Source organism: Apis cerana, linkage group LG5 (assembly GCF_029169275.1).
Source record: "Apis cerana isolate GH-2021 linkage group LG5, AcerK_1.0, whole genome shotgun sequence".
Taxonomy (NCBI): domain Eukaryota; kingdom Metazoa; phylum Arthropoda; class Insecta; order Hymenoptera; family Apidae; genus Apis; species Apis cerana.
Window position 1 is genome coordinate 12,773,135 of NC_083856.1, and position 18,990 is coordinate 12,792,124.

The 18,990-nt window shown below is 37.4% G+C and overlaps 2 protein-coding genes and 3 long non-coding RNA genes across 8 annotated transcripts in view; 3 read left to right on the top strand and 2 right to left on the bottom strand.

Moving 5' to 3' along the window:
- The window catches only part of LOC108003336 (uncharacterized), a 34,817-nt gene extending 34,487 nt beyond the window's left edge, over nucleotides 1-330 (bottom strand). For 3 of the 4 annotated variants that reach the window (XR_009829846.1, XR_009829847.1, XR_009829845.1), the window contains exon 1: nucleotides 95-327. This is a non-coding gene — a long non-coding RNA (uncharacterized LOC108003336). Of the gene's footprint in view, nucleotides 1-94 lie in introns of all 4 variants that reach the window. The other variant, XR_009829848.1, reaches the window with a different exon arrangement.
- A 584-nt stretch (nucleotides 331-914) lies between these two features.
- LOC108003355 (uncharacterized) lies at nucleotides 915-3,128 on the top strand. The gene is made up of 4 exons (XR_001767050.3): nucleotides 915-1,559; nucleotides 1,948-2,187; nucleotides 2,320-2,417; nucleotides 2,557-3,128. It is a non-coding gene; the product is annotated as an uncharacterized LOC108003355 (long non-coding RNA).
- Nucleotides 3,129-3,267: 139 nt separating this feature from the next.
- Nucleotides 3,268-6,048, bottom strand: LOC108003353 (venom acid phosphatase Acph-1). Its single transcript, XM_017065550.2, has 6 exons — nucleotides 5,860-6,048; nucleotides 5,561-5,736; nucleotides 5,241-5,487; nucleotides 5,014-5,140; nucleotides 4,688-4,890; nucleotides 3,268-4,519 (listed from the first exon to the last, which is right to left on the bottom strand). Exons 1-6 carry the CDS (start codon nucleotides 6,046-6,048, stop codon nucleotides 4,382-4,384), a joined length of 1,080 nt encoding a protein of 359 aa, XP_016921039.2. The 3' UTR covers nucleotides 3,268-4,381.
- LOC108003354 (uncharacterized) lies at nucleotides 5,730-6,219 on the top strand. The gene is made up of 2 exons (XR_001767049.2): nucleotides 5,730-5,889; nucleotides 5,977-6,219. It is a non-coding gene; the product is annotated as an uncharacterized LOC108003354 (long non-coding RNA).
- Nucleotides 6,220-7,780: 1,561 nt separating this feature from the next.
- LOC108003307 (ras-related protein Rab-26-like) lies at nucleotides 7,781-12,597 on the top strand. The gene is made up of 2 exons (XM_017065468.3): nucleotides 7,781-11,525; nucleotides 12,147-12,597. The coding sequence occupies exon 1, from the start codon at nucleotides 8,227-8,229 to the stop codon at nucleotides 9,319-9,321; it is 1,095 nt and encodes a 364-aa protein (XP_016920957.1). The 5' UTR covers nucleotides 7,781-8,226; the 3' UTR covers nucleotides 9,322-11,525; nucleotides 12,147-12,597.
- Nucleotides 12,598-18,990: the final 6,393 nt, after the last annotated feature.

Genomic DNA, 18,990 nt, shown 5'->3' on the forward strand with positions numbered 1-18,990 from the left:
TTTTATCACGCTTTATCGATATTATAAATAAATTTCTAAGAAAATTTCAATCATACAAATAACAAATTCTCAAAAATTATCTATTATTAATTACCATGGTACGAGGTATTCCTATAAATTTTTCGTGATCACTTTCATCTCATATAAATCTAATATGAAGAGAAACAAAGAATTCATTTATGGTGTCAGATATTGCGTAGGATAATACTTAGTCAAATGTAAATTCGAAGAAGTAGCCAACGCCCACGATCGTCTATTTTTCCTACGATTAACGAGCTGTTGGTGGAAAAAAGGGCAGAAATTGGCAGGGCCTGCATCGTTTTGCGCCTTTGGCGCAACTCAAAAACTCTGTAGCTAAACCTGTAATTAGGACACCTCGGTGTGATTCTAATTAGGGGCCTTGGTTTTGCCATAAATCTCCGCCTGTTACGGGGGTCATGTTTGAACGAACCCCGTAAGGAATTGGATCCTTAAATCATCTGGAAAATCGAAACCTCGTTGGAATCGAGAGTCGGTAAAGCTTATGTTTGCCTTATTTATTTATTAATCCAGTTATTCAGTTTTTTTCTATATTATATCTTTTTTACAAAAAAAAAACAATTTTTTTTACTTATCTCTCTACATGGACAGTTAATATATCAAATTATCATCACAAAGTCTAATACATGAATCCATTGATTATTTGCGGACATCGAAACGATATACGAACCTCTGCGTTATATTTATTTACCAAATTTAATTACTAATTATATTGATTCAACAAATCCTTTGACAAAGAACAAAAATCGACGGTAAAATCAATATTGATACACACAGTCTAATGCAACGAAGTACAATGTTTATATACATTGGCTTAGTACATTCACTGGTCCAACGTGTGAAGTTAGTATTAATTCTTGAATAAACATCGACTTCACGTTTCAAATCCAATTAACGTTGATCGATTCTCGAACGTGTAACAGAAAGGTGTGCTCGAAGTGAATGTATACGCATCGAATCACGAATCATTACGTTGAAAATCAGCCTCGTCGAACTGTAACTGTGCCGTGGTCAACTAATAATCAATTCGTGCCCTTCAACGGCCGCAATAAATTTATTATCGGTGGAGCCGGCCGACAGAACGATCCTCGCCATTATAGATCGATGTGTGCGCAAGCGTGACAAACATCGAGAGGATTGGATCTCGATGTATGGCGAGTTGATTGCATTTGCATATATCCATTACGCGAACATTCGAAAAAATGGGATTTCTTTTGAAGATTGGATGCGTGGCTTCCTGTGTATTTTTCGCTGGATACACAGTTACAACGTAGCGATTTATTCGTTTTTTTTTTCATCCTTGCTTGCACCACTCATAATCGAAGACTTCGATGTTCAACTTAGATGTCATAAATCACGCGGTAGCTTGATTTCAAGCTAGATGAAATGATTGGTTAAATAAAATTATTCGAACCAAAAAGAGAGAGAAAGAAGAATTTGTCGTTGTATTGAAAATCATAGCGTTGTTAGGTTAGGTTACAAAAGAAAGAAGCATCAAGTTAAGTGAAAAAGGATTAGAGGTATGTTGCTTTCCCTACTATTACATAAATGTGTAAACAATATATGATATGTTTTGTGTAAAAATAATTATTCGTTTATTAAATTTATAACGTATATTTTCTACCAAATTTTATCTTATATAATTATTCTTTAATTTTTTCTCGATTGACGAAAACTGTACAAACAATCTTACAACCTTAGTGAATTTATTAAATATTAGCTAGAAAAAATTAAAAACAATGTTATAATTTTATCAAATTAAATTCGTTCCAAAATTATCTCGTATTATTCAACGGATCATTATCTCGTTTACTTTATCGCGAGTTAGGCGATGAACGATGTATAGTCGAAGCACATCTTTTCCATCTATTAATTTCGATTTTTATTTTTTTTAATTTGTAATCAAAGAGGGATAAGTCGAAGCATCGAAAAAAGGTTTCACGATCAGGACGTTGTTTCGTCGCTATTATTACGCCACACAAAATTGGTCAATCACAACGAATACGAGTAATTTACGTCAAATGAACCTCACCAGGAAACTGTCCCGACTTGGAGCGTGACCGTTGTACGATCTATCGATCCTCGTATTAGCCGAGGGATCCATTATGTTGCAGCTTCACCATCTTCTCTATGCAAAAAGAATCTCATGTATCGTAAAAGCTTATTACACGTGCATCTACGTTTACTTTTTAACATGAGCGTATTTTACGAAATAATCGTACGTCTATAAATCATCGCCTATTATATTAAAATCTTTTTTTTTTATTTATTTATTTTTAGACATGGAATCTCTATTTTAGAATCAAAGTTTTGTGTAAGAAAAAAGAAATGGTTCTTGAATCGAAATCAATATATTTATTTGGCTGGATTTAATTCAGGTACGTGAAAGATGAGCGATAAAAATAAGATCATTGAGAATAAGAATTTTCTCGATTATTATATTTATATTAGATTTATTAAAAGAATTATTACAAATATTTGCATTTCTAAATTTTTTTTAACATTTTTGTCCAACAGGTTAAATGAAGCTAACACCAAGATTTATAAAAACATATATGTATCATTGAATTTCTCTTTTCGTATGCAAAAACAAGATCGTTACAAGATTCATCATGCTGGCAGAAAATAAACAATACGATAAAAATTTGTAGAGATTCCTGTTAAAAAAAAAAAAAAAAAAAAGAAAAAAGAGAAAAATAATTCTCAAGAAGATTATACTGCCGACGACAGTACCCTTTTACAAATTAATGCACGCTCGTGGGCGTAGACCCGCCACATCTCGTGCATAAGCACACGTTTTTCGTGATGGGTCGGGCACGGGGAGGAATCGGCTCATTTGTTGCGTATTAGCGGAGGATAATTAGGTTTCTCGAGACTGCCGCCTTTTGCGAAAGGCAAGCGACTTCAAGAGTCTTCCGAAAAAAAGAGAGGAGGGAAACGAATGAGCTACGCCTACCCCTAGAAATTTTCGTCGTGAGAAGGAAAATCTCGAAAATCACCGGTTGCCAATCGAAAGTTAATCGATTCCGACGATTTTACATTTTCCTTGTCGATATAATAAGAAAAGATAAACAAGATCGACTTATAATTGTATTGTCTATAATCTAATTGAACAAATACTTGTTACATTAAAAATAAAATAATTGTATTTATGTTATTAAGATAATGAGACAGAAATTGAATAGATACTTGTTGTTACATTAAAAATGAAAAGAAAATAATTATATAATTTTTGGATGAACATATTTAAATTGTATTTATGTTATCAGGATATACACAGAAATTGAATGAATACTTGTTATTACAAAAAATTGAAAAGAAAATAATTTTTGGATGAACATTTAAATTATATTTAAATTATCAAGGTAATGAGACAAAAGTTGAATAAATGTTTGTTATATTAAAAATGAAAAGAAAATAATTTTTGGATGAACATTTAAATTATATTTAAATTGTATTTATGTTATCAGGGTAATGAGAGAGAAGTTGAATGGATATTGGAATGGAGTTGATTATTATTACATTAAAAATGAAAAGAAAATAATTTTTGGATGAACATATTTAAATTGTTGTATATTTATGTTATCAAATTAATGAGATAGCAGTTGAATGGATATTTATTGTTATGTTAAAAAAATGAAAAGAAAATTTTTAAATGAACAAATTTAAATTATTATGTTATTATGGATAAACATATTTAAATTGTATTGTTATCAAAGTAATGAGACAGAAGAAAAGAGACAGCAATTTTTACAATTTGCAATTCTTACAAACAACACTGATCTAGAATGAAGATTTTACAAATTAGACGTTACAAATTAGATCGTTGGGATGCTTTACAAAACTTGTCAACTTCTTTCCGTTCTCGGAATTTTTCTTCTTTTTCTTCTTCTTCTTTTCTTCCTCGACGTATTTTACGACACTTTAAATACTGGGAGGCTGAAAAGTGTGGACAAATTTGACTGGTTTACGAGTCAAGCCACTCCATCTACATTCTTTCTCCCTTTTTTCCCCAACTTTCTCCTCTTTTTTTCTTCACAGATACTTCCCCGATTAATCCAAAGTAACACACAAGTGAAATTTGAAGAAACGAAATTGCTGATAATCTTTATATAAAGAAAAATTTTTGCGAAATAAAAGCCGTTCCAACATCCTCGAAGATACGAAACAGATTTACGCCTTTTATTATTGATCAATCTCATCGCATTCACATTATTTTTTATCTTGATATAAATATCAAGATTAATTCTCGAGTTTGCTTTCCCATTTAGAATAGCGACAATATATATGTATATATATTTGAGAGAAAGGTTAGAAAATTCAAGAAATTATATATATTTCTTTATTTTTGTGCACATATTTCTTCCATATTAATCGATATTAAAGGCTTTACGAATTTCTTAAATTCATCTAATGAGCACATATTATCACAATTAGGAAATTTGAGAACTCGAATATTATCCTTATTTTTATAAAGTACCTGTGAACAATAATGATAACAATAAATCAAATTGTAAAAAATAATAGAAATTAATTTTGAAAAGTTTTAATTTTATGTCATTCTTTTTAATCATTTTTATTAATCATCTTTCAATTTCAAAAATAATATCTTGTATAAATTTATTTTTTATAGAAAGTACGTTTTTACCTGAACATAATATTCATTATCGTCTTCGTGTAATTCAAACATCAGACTATTACCATAGTAAGGAATTTCATTGTCGAAATTATCCAATGCAGAAAGTATACATGCGATATTTGGATCATGCGCCGCATACATAAACGCTTTTCGCGCATCTTTTTTGCTTATATAATCATTAACATGATTCAACCATTCGCGAATCCATATTCCTGTCGAATGAAACAATTGTTAATAGTATAATAAATCGATGAAATCACGTTATATTAATTTTTAGAATTTTTTTATTTTTCGATAAAAATAAGAAAAAAAATGATAACGAAATTTAAACTTACCAGCTAATATTTGCTTCGATTCCAGAGTACGAGTACGAATCAAAATATCGTATGTAGCTAATTCGTCAAGTTTTCCGTAAGGAAAAACTGATTTCGTCCATTCTGGTAATTCTAAACCAATATTTCTCTAAAAAAAAATTATTCCAATTTACATTTTCTATATAAATAAAAAAGTATGTTAATTATCTTTAATCTTTTTCAATTAATTTCAAAAGTTGAAAAGATACCTGATCGAATAAATATTGATATAATAAAAGCACATTTGATTGTGTGATGTTACCACCTGTGTGTTCGGACAAATATTTATAAGTATCTTTGTTATCTTTCTCAAATTGTATCACATCTTTGTCCGTTTTTTCCACTATGTTTCTCAACGTATAATATTTTGCAGAATACTGAGTATTATAAAGGCAATCCATAGTAATTGGCATTGTCCATACAGGTATAGGTTGCCAATTCAAATCTGAATTCCACCTAAAATGAATTTTTATAAAATTATCTTATATAGTAATATATTTGTTAAATTGGCAACCATTAAATTTAGAACCTTTGTTGTTTGGAAGGTGGATATAGTCCAGCTGCCACGAGTTGTCCACTCATTACAGTTCTATCTATCTCGTCCGAGCGAAACCAAATATTTTCTTTCGTGTAAATTTCTCCCAATAAATCCTCGTATCTTTCTCGAAAGAATTGGCCAACTTTGTACATGGTCGTTTTACCAACCTACGTAAATTAAAATTAATTCGCGTTATTTAATCGAATTCATTTCTTTTTTTGTATAACATTCGAAAGAAAAATTATAATCGTACGAATTAATTAGAATGATTAAAAAATGATTATACGTACATTTGTTAAACCTCCTTCTCCCGCTGGCTCGTAAGTATAATTAATATAAGGATCGTTGGGATAAAAATTGATATTCGATGGCATTTTGTTCCCATGTCTAAATATCGTCTGTACAAGTTTCAGTTCTGCCAAAGATGCTCGACAACAAAGGAGGCAAACGATGAATCTTAAAGTCCACGTGGTATTCATCGTTCTAAAAATAATTGAAAAAATAATTTAACGAATAAATTTGTGTATAACTTTATTCAATTTCACTCGATGTAATAATTTTATATATTGTATCGTGTATATTAAAATAGAAAAGATTCCATGTAATACTTTCTTTCTATTTTTATTAAATAAATCTTTCTACTTTTGTGATATCGATAATTATATTACAAAATCTTACCGAATCTTGCGTGTTGAGCGTACTTTTATTTCGTTCGAGCAACGTTCATATGTTTATGGAAGATAAAGCTACGAAGAATTAGTACTTTAAAATATAAAAAAAAATCTAATGTCAGTTTTATGTAGGGGACAATGGGTTTATCTAACTAACGATAGGCTATCGAAAAATGTCATAACGAATCGAATACTTTGTTTCATTTTTTTTTTTTTTACAAAATAATCTAAAAAACAAACTCGAAAAATTGAAATAAAATTCGAAAAGGAAAATTTCGCAAATATTCTCCTCTTATGTACACTATTTGTTATATACACATATCTAAATTGAACTTGTATTTTATGTATGACGCGTTAACTCGATAATTATTTTACAAATATTGATATTCAAAAATGTATATATTGTTATAATTTCGAATAATAATATTTGAATAATGATTTTAAAAAGTACATTATATACACGACAATGCTTTAAAATTTTAATCTATTATTAATTTTATTAATCTATTATTAATCTATTATTTTTTATATTAATCTATTAATTTAATTAATCTATTAATTATAATATTATATAAATTAATAGATTAATCTATTAATCTATAATTAATTTTATTAATCGATTCTTATAAACTTTATTATTGTTTTATTCCATCGTATAATGAAAAATATTGATATCTTTAGAAGAAGATGCACCGTTATCTACAAACAACGTCATTCACTTGTAATTTATCAATGTTCAAGTTTTCCATTATTCTTAAAATATTGAATTTTTCAAAGATGCATGTGTATATAATTGTTTTACACTTTTTTTCCAACATTTAAAAAAAAAACAAAAATATGATAAAAAAACACACGTACAATTAATACATCCAATATAAATTATAAATTAATATAAACCAGATTACAGATACGATTCCATAAAACATTAACCTAAATTTAAATTGGACGTCATCTCGAGTTGGTTTTATTAATACAGGAAGGGAAGAAAAATTAAGGATAGAATTCTCACTATTATTAAAATAATCAATTACTTAATATATATATAAACATACATACGTTTGTATAGTTCTGTAAAAATTATCCTTCCCTATTCGATGGAGAAGGAAAAAAGAAAAAGAGGGAAGAAGGATTAAAAAATTAGCGGTCGTTGGTCCGTTTCAATTTTTGGCGATAATTCGATAAGTGGAATCGCGTCGGGAGAAGGAGAGGGAGAAGGAAAGAAACGAAAAGGAGGAGGGAGAGAAAGAAGGGAAAAAAAAGAGAGAAAGAAAGAAAGAAAAAATGGGGCGGTTGCCGCGTCTGAAGCGCGGCAGGAACGCGGCGCCTCGTGTTCTTTCTCTCGTCTCTCCTCTCCCCGGCCGCGAAAGGAGAGCCCCCAGCGAACAAGAAGGACGAAGGAAGACGAGGGGCGTGTCCGGTCGCGCGGCTTCTACAAAGAGATGCCCACTTCCCTGTCGACCCCTTCCACGCTCCTCCACGGGGATCCCTTCCACGTGGGCCCCGGGAGTCCTCCGTTCCCCACCATAGGGCCCTAAGAAAAGCGGGCAGCATGGTCCAGACCACGAGATCCCCGGTCACTAAAGTCAGTTTACGCAACGCTTCCGTACGCGAACCATATAACGCCATTCGCATCCTCCGCGATCCTCGTCTCCCCTGTAACGAACATGATATCTCCTCCTTTCCAAATTTTCAACTTCCTTTGAGTTCCCTTTTTCCTCTCTCCCTCCTACTTTTTTCTTTCTTCATCATTTTTCCGGACGAAATGACGGAATTCGTTTAATCAAGCGATAATTCCTCCTTCCTCCTCCTCGAGGGAGAGAGAGAAAGAGAGAGAAAGAGAAAAAGACAGTAGTAGTGTTTTTACTATGCGTTGAATCGTCATATAAATATATATATATACATACATACATATATATCGAAGAAGAGAGCGAGAGCGAGAGCGAGAGCGAGAGAGAGAGAGAGAGAGAGAAAGAGCGAGAGACGAGAATGACCACTTACGCCAGCTTCCAGCAATACGAGGTGTTGGATTCGGAGGGTTACGGGTCGGCGAGTAGCCCGGAATCGAATCCGCGTAGCTGGGCCCAACAGGAGATATACCCTCAACCGCCGAGATCTAGGGGTAGCAGTTGCGGGAGCGTGAGCTCGGTCGATTGTCAGAATCGCGAGTACCAGGAGATCGGCGCGACGAACGGCACTTTCCGCTTGGCCGCCACCCCCGCTTCCTTCAACCTCGAAACCGAGTTCTACGAGTCCTCTTACTATCAACAACAAGCTTGCCGGAACGAGCATCATCATCATTGCCATCATCATCATAATAGTAATAACAATAATCATCACCATCATCACCACCACCATCATCATCATCATCATCGTGATCACGAAATCGGCCACTCCTCGAGCGGATGCAACTCGAGGACGATGAGGGAGAAGAACGAGTGCGCGAACGTTTACGACGGATGTGTGACCGTGGCCCGTGCCGATTTCTCCACCACCGGTCAAGATGGTAAACAGAACGTGCCGCCAAAAATGGACCAGCAACATCATCATCATCATCAGCGCAACACGGATACTTTGGGGAACGACAGGTGCGATTTCGTCGGGCAGAGCGAGGAGAGCTTCTTCGGTATCCCGAAAGGTGATGGTTTTTTGGCTAGGAATAATAGCGGGGAGAACTCTTATGGGCAGAGGAGCGACATTGTTTATTTGGGTGGCACGTACGCGTCCCATGTGCAGAGGAACGAGGGCTACGTTGTCGAGCAGGGCGAGGGGGAGGGCGGGAAGCGCGACACGGCCAGGTACCAGGGGAAGATCGAATACACGTCCGGTGAAAAGACGAGGGAGAGCGTGCATCACAACAGGATGAAAAACGGGACGACGCCTGGTATAGAGGTGTTGAGGAAGAGACGGCTGGCCGCGAACGCGCGGGAAAGAAGAAGGATGAACAGTCTGAACGACGCGTTCGACAGGCTGAGGGACGTGGTACCTAGTTTGGGCAACGACAGAAAGCTGAGCAAGTTCGAGACTCTGCAAATGGCGCAGACTTATATCGCGGCGTTGTACGAGTTGCTGCAAAGAGAGTGAACTTGGAACATTTTGCGAAAACGTGCGACTGATCGTCCAGCGATCGCTTCTATTCGATAAATTTGTTCGATGAAACTTACAAGTGGATAATTTACGTTGGACCGATTGAAGAGGAACGATGTCGCGACGCTTGATCGACGTTGAAAGGTAAATGACGAAATGTCGAAAAAAAGGTTCGAAAATCGACGAGAATCGGTCTCGTTCCCGCCCGATAGTTTAATTAGCGATAATTGGTGCGCGCAAACACGTCGCTAATGCTTTTCCCTCCGCGCGGCCATGTTGCCAGATTCCAGGATATTTTTTCATAGATCGAATCGCGATTGCCATGCGTTGATACGCGAAACGAGCCTCGATGTAATTCCAGTGTTCGCCAACCTGTGTAAAGCGATGAAAAATGAAAGAAATCGAAATTAAACGAACATCTCGCGATCAACAGGTTGGGGATCGCTGCTTTCAACGAATATCGTAAAAAAGTATATACGCGGCTATCGTGTGTTTAGTCGTAGGATTCGTGTAAATATTTGATTAGACGCGATTAAGTTATTGTGACGTTGTTTAGGTAATTGTGTACATATATATAAAAATAGGAGATCTCTCGATGATCGATCCGTGCGATAGCGAAGAAAAAAGTGAACCTATTTCTTCTCTGAAACAGCAGAGAGAAGAATTATGTTTCTCGTCTTTGGCTCGAGAAAAAATAACATCGCGATGTCGCTATGTGAAATACGCGACGGGCATACTTTCTTTTCTTTTCTCTTCTTAGTGGGATGATTTTGATTTTATTTCCGATTAAAAGAATCGATCGAATAATTTTCGCGAAAGGAAATTTACCGTGACGATAAATAATAACACGAGGATCTCGTCGATTACTTTTTGAGATGAACCAAAGAATCCGTTAACAGGTTAAGAAAAAAGACAATGCGTCGCAGACAATTATTTTTCCAATCACGATCATGTATACTGGCCGGTTCGAATCGTACAAGGTGTTGATATATTATCGTGATACATTCTCTTTTAGAGGATCGATTCGAGAGGCGAAAACAATCAACGATCATCCTTCGAAAATGGATATATGTTGACATCCGATAATAAAGAATAGGGCGGAAGACAAAAGCGAAAAAGGACAGGTTGTTTGGATGGTTTCCCGCGATGTTTCTCCCGCAATTAGGGATATGCAAAAATGAGAGGACAAATGGCGGTGGTCGGCCACCTCCACTTAGCAGTCAATCACAATTAAATACAATTTTGCGCGAGCTTCGGCCCCTGGTAATGGCGCAAAAAGAGAGCAAATTGAAATCTCCTAGCTGACAGAATGATAGATGGTGGCGCGCAGACGCGAAAACACGGGGGACGGAGAAAAAGAGGGATAGAGATGGAACGGCGGAGAGTTACCTTCCCCGCAGAACGCCGCTGTGAGAAAGCTGCTGCTGTTGCTCCTACCTTTGCTTCGAGCCGAACAACGGGCGAAAATGCAAAAGTGGAAGACCAATGTCTTCTTGAAGAAAATATATCGTTTAGAGAGAACAACTATACACGTTACGCGTATATTCGATCAAACTCTATCCAGTTTTCCGTTATTCCATAATTTAACGTGACTACGCGAAATCCTTCTGATTGCCATTGTTGTTCTCCCTGACGATTGAAATTGCGCTCTAATACACTTTTGAAACTGGTCACCACGTTTTCTCACTTAATTCGACGTTTTTTTAAACCTCTTGGTAATAACTATCCAGGAAAAAGTAATTGATAACCATGCAATTGATAGTAACGAAATGTCGCGCATTATCGCGCATGGTCAATTAAGCTAGATAGAAATTATCACTCGCCTGAAAATGATAGCGACGATTAATCCGATTCGAACAAAAAAAACCGACCTCTTTGTGATCCGTTACGAATCTATTTCCGCCTAAAAATCTTCTGTTAAAATCCGATACAAAGATTTAATCGAAGAGAAAAGAAGACGTTCGTGAAGACGGCGAGCGAAGGAATGTTTTCGTTCCAATATATAATCGAATACTACTATCGATCGAGATTTTATATGGACGAATAACGAGAAAGGATACGCTTTGGATCCATTCGTGTAATAGGTTAGGTGTTGAGTCGATAGAGGTCGTGATCGCGGCGGTAACGCAGGCAGTTTGTTATTCACCGTGGAAAAAGCGGATTTGCCACGCGTGGTTTTCTTCGTTTCGCGTGGATATAAGGTAATATAACGTGGATTCTGGACAGAGACATCGTGTCACCCGAGCGGAACGTGTTTTCAGAGATGCTTCTTCAGAGTTTTGCAATCGATTCGTTTGCCGGTTTCTCTTAGATTCTCGCTTCCTGCCGCGCTGAAAGAGTTTTCTTAACCTCGTCGGGGGGGATAATGGCACGTAATGCGCGCATACACGGAGTGTTGATATATTTGTGGATCCATTCTAAACAATTATTTGTCCGATTTTTATCCGAATCAATTTCGTTTAATGCAAAAGAACATCAATCGGTTATCAATTTTTTTATTAATCCCTGTATTTATCCTTATTAAGAATATTATATATATCAAGAATCCAAAGATTTTTCGCAAATATATCAACAACCTTCAATCGTGGAAAGAGATACTGTGAGCGTTATCATGATATAAATTCTACAGCTTTTTATTGATATTTGAAAATTACCGTGAGCGGTAAATTAGAAGGGCGAAAATTCGAAAAAGATCGACCCTATTTTTTTTTCAAATTTAAACCTCGTCGTTCTCCATTCGTTTCGTGGATGAAACGCGTAGTTGGTTTCTTCTCGCGTGCTCGTCTTAGACGATATTATCATAACTCGCTTCTAATTTGCAGACAAGCGACCAGAGAAACGTAAAAGAGACAAAGGGGAGGGGAGGGAGTCTTTTTCGAACGGCGCCCTTCAAATTACGGTGTTTCTCGAAAGTATTGGACTCGAGGATTCGAGAAATGATCGAACTATCATCGTATAATAAACATCGTTGTTTCTTTACCAGCGAGACGAGTGGTGAGATTATGCAAATCGGAAACAGGCGAATTTTGCAAAGCAATTGTTTTTTTCTTTTTTTTTTTACGTTGTTTCGGATCGATAGCGCTGCCATCGAGAGTACCTTTGTAAATAAATTGTACGTTTTATATACATTAATACGACGCTAGTATGGTAAGACTTAATTTAAGAGGAGATTTGAAATAAGCAAAGCAAATTCCCACCAATAATGTTCCTCTAAAGAGACCAAATGTATTTAAGGATGTGCAATGTTGAATAAAAAAACACATTGGAAGATTCGATGTTTTTTTCCTCTTATTTCATCCGTTGCGTTCAATCCCACATCCTAACTTTTCCCTTTTTTTTTATTCGCAAACTTATTCTTTTTTCACTCATCGTTTCCAACGAGAGAGAGAGAGAGAGAGAGAGAGACAGACAGACAGCAGAGAGAGAGAGAGAGAGAGAGAGAGAGAGAGAGAGAGAGAGAGAGAGAATTATGGAGATTTCGTTTGAACGAAAACGGATGATCGAAAACGCTAGCAAGTATACGATTGGGACCGGGAAGATTATCAAAATCGATCGAGTCTGCCTTCCATAATTTCCAACTCGCGGAATGAAGGCTCGATCGAGTCGTGTCGATCGTCGGTGCATAAGGATGCACATTCGAGCAGAACCGCCTAAACTCTTCCTCGAGGCCATCGATTTTTTTTCCAGGAAGCCTAGGATATAACTGCGCCGACAATTTCGAGGACGCGACGAAAAAATAAATAGCCACTTCTCTCCAGACCCTCCTCGATGCTCGAAGGGATACGACGATGAAACCGTTTTATCGGCTCATTAAGCTAATTGAATTTTCTCGATTTAATCTCTTACCTATTATTTCCTTTCTCCTTTTATTTTTGCGTGTTGAATACACACATACACATATACATACACATACACATCGATATACACGCGTTAATAAATTCTTTATGTAAACGCGATAAATAGAAATATATTTTTTATATCTTTCCAAATTATCGCAACACGATTATTCGTTATTGTTTGTTTGATGTTAACACGAATATAGAAAATTTGATTTATCGATTGGTGGAAATTTGTCGAGCGTCTCTAAACGCGCGGAAAATAAAAGAAAATAAAAGCACAGGGAGAGGGGCACAAAGCGCGCTTAACCGCCGATTTCCATTGGAAGTTGAGCAGCGTACGGGTAATTGGTATCTTACGCGGTCGTTGGGAGAATAAATCGATCGTAGCGAACGTTGTTGGGTTTGATAGAATGCCGGATAGCGGCTCGCACAAAGCGACCTTCGTCTGGTCGAGTGAACCTGTGCTACCAGCCAGACAAATTGATACCAGGCAACGCACTCACTCTCCCTATCTTTTCCGCCTGTACACGGGGGTACCTTACGTGCCTCGAGTAAGTACGGGCGCATAACTCGCACACCTCGATATGCTTCGAAACGATCCAAGCCGGCTAGCTTATGCGCCTCTTACAACCTCGTATTAACTCCAAATAGTCCATCTCGCGTTTATTCTTTGGATTTCGACGAATCGAGAATAAAACGAAACGTGCGCGACATCGAAGCGAAAAAACTATCCGATTCGAACCGTGTCGCATGGCAGTTGTGACGAGTGGAGATACAGTAAGACCGTATTTTACTAATCGTCAAAAATGTGCGCGGTAGAAAATTCTGGAACTTTTATTTCGGGAATTAAAATGCAATGAACGAAATTTTATTGTACGTTAAAACAAAAATATTTCCCGATTAAACGTAACGATCGAATGCCGGTGTCTGAATTAAAATAGTATTTACACGTTAAATTGAATTACAAGTTAGTTATAAGATTGTTCGTAATTCAAGTGTTTTTTGTCCGTCATTGGTGACGAGACGATTGTGTCGGTAAATTAGATACACTGTAGTATCCCTCGAGTGTTTCAGTCGGTGACGATTACAAGTCGTCGCAATAAAGTTAATGCGCGTTACTCCCCGTACAATGGAGTAAACCGTCGTTATCGCGATTACTGTTATTATCGCAATTATCACGATTGCTCTAGGATAAGGTTCGTCGAACGGTAATAAGCGTGAATTACGCTTTCAGATGGGAGAAGCTGCGAGATGTTTCTGCGAAATGTATGAAAATTAATAGCGCGTGCATGTTTATGCATATTTACGCGCATTAAATGCATAATAGTCTAACTACGCTTAAATATTACGCGAATATTTTTAATCGAATATCTATATAAGATATCAAATATTTATTTCATTTTATAGTTTGTACAATTTATTAGAAAAGAAGTAATTCGAATAAAGAAGTGCAAACATTCTCACATAAATCGCTTTATATACACTGGACCTCCGTAACGCAGAACAGTAGGACAGGTCCGGGTTTCTTGATGTCTACATGACTTTGCTATTTCCTCGATCTCGTTTGCTACGCGTCAACTTCGGTATTATGCGCTGCTCGGCGAGACACGTCGATGCTCTCTTGCGTCGTTCAAAAGCAATTCAATGCCTAAATTTCATCGAGCGATACGGGCACAATGACTTCACGAGTGAACGCTTCGTAAAGAGAAATTTCGAAATGTTACATTTCCGATGAATCTTTCGAACAAACGATTTCTCGTCATCGTTTATCTCTTTGATTTTACATCGTCCAATATCCCCAATTTGTAAAAAGTACAAACCATTCCCCTTTTGTAAAGTTTGAGATTAAGATAAAAATTCCCAACTCTTTCATACCACTTCCTAAATAAAAAATTGTCCAATCCCTTTGAACGAAGCAAAATCACTCGTTGACAATGGATGCGTAGAAGCATGTCCTGCTTGACTGCACAATTACCGCGCGACCACTAATACCACCTTTCTCGAAAAGTCCCTAGCACAATAACGGTTAGGCAGGAGACAACGCGAGCAATCTTTGGCGGAGCAGAAGAGAATCGGCATAGAATCGGGAAGAAGAAGAAGAAACGCGTTGTACGGCCGTGGCATTGATGATTCGCGCATTCCTCGTCGGATTAATCGATTTAACGGTTGGGGGACGGGGCAGTGTCCACTGCTATATACCAATGCTGCTATAATTCGATGGAGTGGCGTTGAGCGTACATCTCTGTTTGGCGCGTCATCCACGTCCGATTCCATTGACCGTGCGTTTTCGCACTGTCACCGCGTAACCGTTCACCGAACAGAGAGGACGGAGGATAATATGAACGGATCGTTAATTCCAAGGATACAACATCGAATACAACACGGAAGCCACGCGCTTTCGAAATCGAAATATACGAATTATGAAATTTTTATACGATTTTTTATATCTTGATATCAACCAGATATGCACGTGTATCGCGACGAGAGATCGAAAGTTTATATTAAACGGCAAGCCATATAACAATGGATCGAGATTACGAGAGTTTATAATCGATCTGTATCTGGCATTGAGCGCCAACGTACGACCCGTGCTGTCTCGATCGCGCGTCGATAATTAAAATAGCCAAGCGTTCGTACGCCTCTCCCTTCTATCTCCTATCTCCTCTATCGCGGACATTCACCATGGAGAGAAAGACATCAAGCCGCAAATCGTCCCTCCATTTCACGGTTCGTAGCAACGTATTCGCCACGATCGACGTGCACTTGAAATTCCTTTGCGTATTCCAAGGTTGAACGTGTTAACGATTGAAACAAAATGTCTTTTCGATCCAGCTTTATTTCTATTCTTTCGAAATATCCTCGAATCGTAAATGATCATATATATATATATATGTATACACATATATAGTAGGTGGAAGGACCGGTTATCGTTCGATAGAAGAGATTCGAAGAGATGGAAAGTTGGAGAGAACGGTTTGAAAACAAAAAACGGCCACTGGCAATACGATGGCGGATGCAAACGATAAGGGTGCAGCGTGGCTGCCGGGTACCGGTTTAACGATGAATCCTCGGTCAAGTTGGCCTACTGCGGACACACGATCCGATCGATAATATAAATTGGCGGGTTCGTTAGTGAAATCAGGTTGACGGGACCGGGGGCGTTTAAACGCGCACCGTGGATGAAACGGCGATAGAGTCGCGTTAACGAGAGAGAAAGAGGCGCGAAAGAGAAATGGGTCGGCGTCCGCTCAGGGCATCGCGCTATGTATCTTCCACCCCTTTTCGGCTTCGAGCGCCACCGCTCGAAAAAATGAGCCGACAACGCGCAATGAGAAAAATGATACGGCCGATTTTTTTAAGTAAACAAGCGTGCGTTATTCGCCATTTCTATCAATGGAAATTTCAATGGAACAATTAATCCATTCTCTCCGCGTGGCTGGATCGTTGAAAAAAAAGTATGTGTATCTCCTTTTCTCTCTTTTTTTTTTTTTTTTTTTTAGATATCGAAAGAATCATGGTAAATGAAATACGAGGTATAATTGTGGTAATAGGTGATATCTATACCGATATTTCTCTCGCGAGGAACCTACACTCTTCGATACCTGTAGGGTGGCGCACCAGATTACCCGATAAACAATTTCACGTAGAAACCTAGCCTATCTCTATCTCTCGAAGGAACGTGTTATTTTCAAAAAGGGTACGCCCTGCTGCTTTATATTCCGCGTTACATATATTATACAGGCGTCGCGAACACAGACATATTCTTGATTGGATGAAAGGAAGGATCCAGACCCCGAAGGAAGGAAACGAAAACGGCATCGAACGCGGCTAATTGCCGCCTCTTTAATATCGTAAAACGGCGATAATTCAACGGTAGACCGTGTAATTAAGCATGATAAGTCACGGTGTTTTACGGGGGAGGCTTGGATACCCTCCTAGAGACGGATACATCATTTGCATTCCCGGGGGCGGATTCGAGATGGAAAAGGGGACAAGCGTCGATTTGCCACCGATCTTTCGATCCTCTCCCCCCCTTTTTTCGCGCATTCATCACCAGTTTAACCAGGGCGTGTCTGTCGGCGCATCTTCCAACATACGTGCGCGAATCTCCTCTCTCTCCTCTTCTCCACGTTCGAGGGCAGGTGTGCCACCTTCACCTAGAGGCAAGTCTCTCCACGCTCCACGATTTTTCGCCAGAATTGGGCATTATTAACCCGTAGTTGAAAAAGTAACTAGTTAAAAATTTCGAATAAAGTTACTTTAATAAAGTTAATTACTTATTAAAACAAACTATATATATAATAATTATTTGTTCATAGCTATGATCGATTCGCTTTTCGTATTATTGATTATTATTATTATCGTTTGGAACGATAAATTGTCGAAATAACTTTATTCGTAACTTCAAATATTAAGTTTTGCCGGTGTTGCATTTCGTTTACAGAGATCGATGGAAGGAAATTGACGCTATCGGATATCATCGTTGGTCAATTTGTTGAATGTAATACGACTTGGATGACAGAAATGTAGAATTCCAATTTCTATGAGCGAATCCGACTCGATCGATCGATTCTTGGCGTTGGAGTACGATTGCAATGCGTGCAGTGGCGTTTCTGGAGGAGATGGACGTGCTTCCAACGAAGAGAGAAGAAGAAACATCTTCCAGGTTGAAATTGGCGCGATTATTCGTACCGTGCTTTTCCTTCAATTGAGAGATTCTCTTGAATGAATTTAATTTGGACCCTGAAAAATATGGAATTCAATAAAAAAAACGATTTTCAGCAAGAAATAAAATAAAATGAACAATAATTGTCAAAAATTGTCGCTTCTTGCACGAATAATGAAAAAGAAAGAAGCGAATCTCGACTTACTCTCTGCAAAACGCGGATTCGACGAAGAAAAAATACTCGAAATCAAAGTGGAATTTACCAAAAGAAAAGTAACTTTGATGCTAATTCGTATCTTATAAAAAAACTGTAATGTTTAAATTAATGTTGACACGATATATATATTTGCAAATTTTGCTTAGTCCTCTTCATCGGTTTGGTTTCAAACGTATCACACTGAAAAAACATTATTATTATATATAATATTATTATATTGGTATAACATTGTAGATTGGTGAAGAACTTACGGATTACGATGGAAATCGTTGCTCAAAGATTCCTTTACATTTCATTTCTGCATTCCAAAAAATTTCAACTCCTTCATATATTTAATAAAAACTCTAGGGTTTATAAATAAACCCTGAAATTCCTCCTGAAAATGATGTCTTACATCAGTTGAACCATTCGAATTAAAAAATATCCATATACACACAATAATATAAAAATAGCGCAAATTCTCTTCAACGACAGAAACAACTTCTGTCTTATTCCTCGATTCCTCCTCCGAATCGGAGGAAAGGATTTTCATTATTCGCTACTCATTATTCAGAGAGAGACAGAAAGAAAGGAGGTGAACGATGTTCCTCGAGGAGCTCGAAAGATCGAGCGGAAATCGGCGGCGTCGCGTCGTGGGCCGATACCTCTCGTGGCAAGATAGTAAGTCAGAGTTAAGGTAGGTCGGGGCGTAACCCAGGATCAAACGAGTCAATAACTCGTGGCGTGCCTCCTCCACCTACGATGAGATATCGGGTTTGCTATACAATGAATGTGGGTGCGCGGCCGCGTGTGTATCGTGGAAAGGTTGATATGTCTTCATGGAACCTCGAAACCGACATTCCTCCTCGATGGTGTAAAAATTCTCTCTCTTTCTCTTTCTCTCTCTGCTCGTTCCAAAACTATTTCTAACGGCGTTCCTTTCCATCGTCACGTCTCGCTTTCCA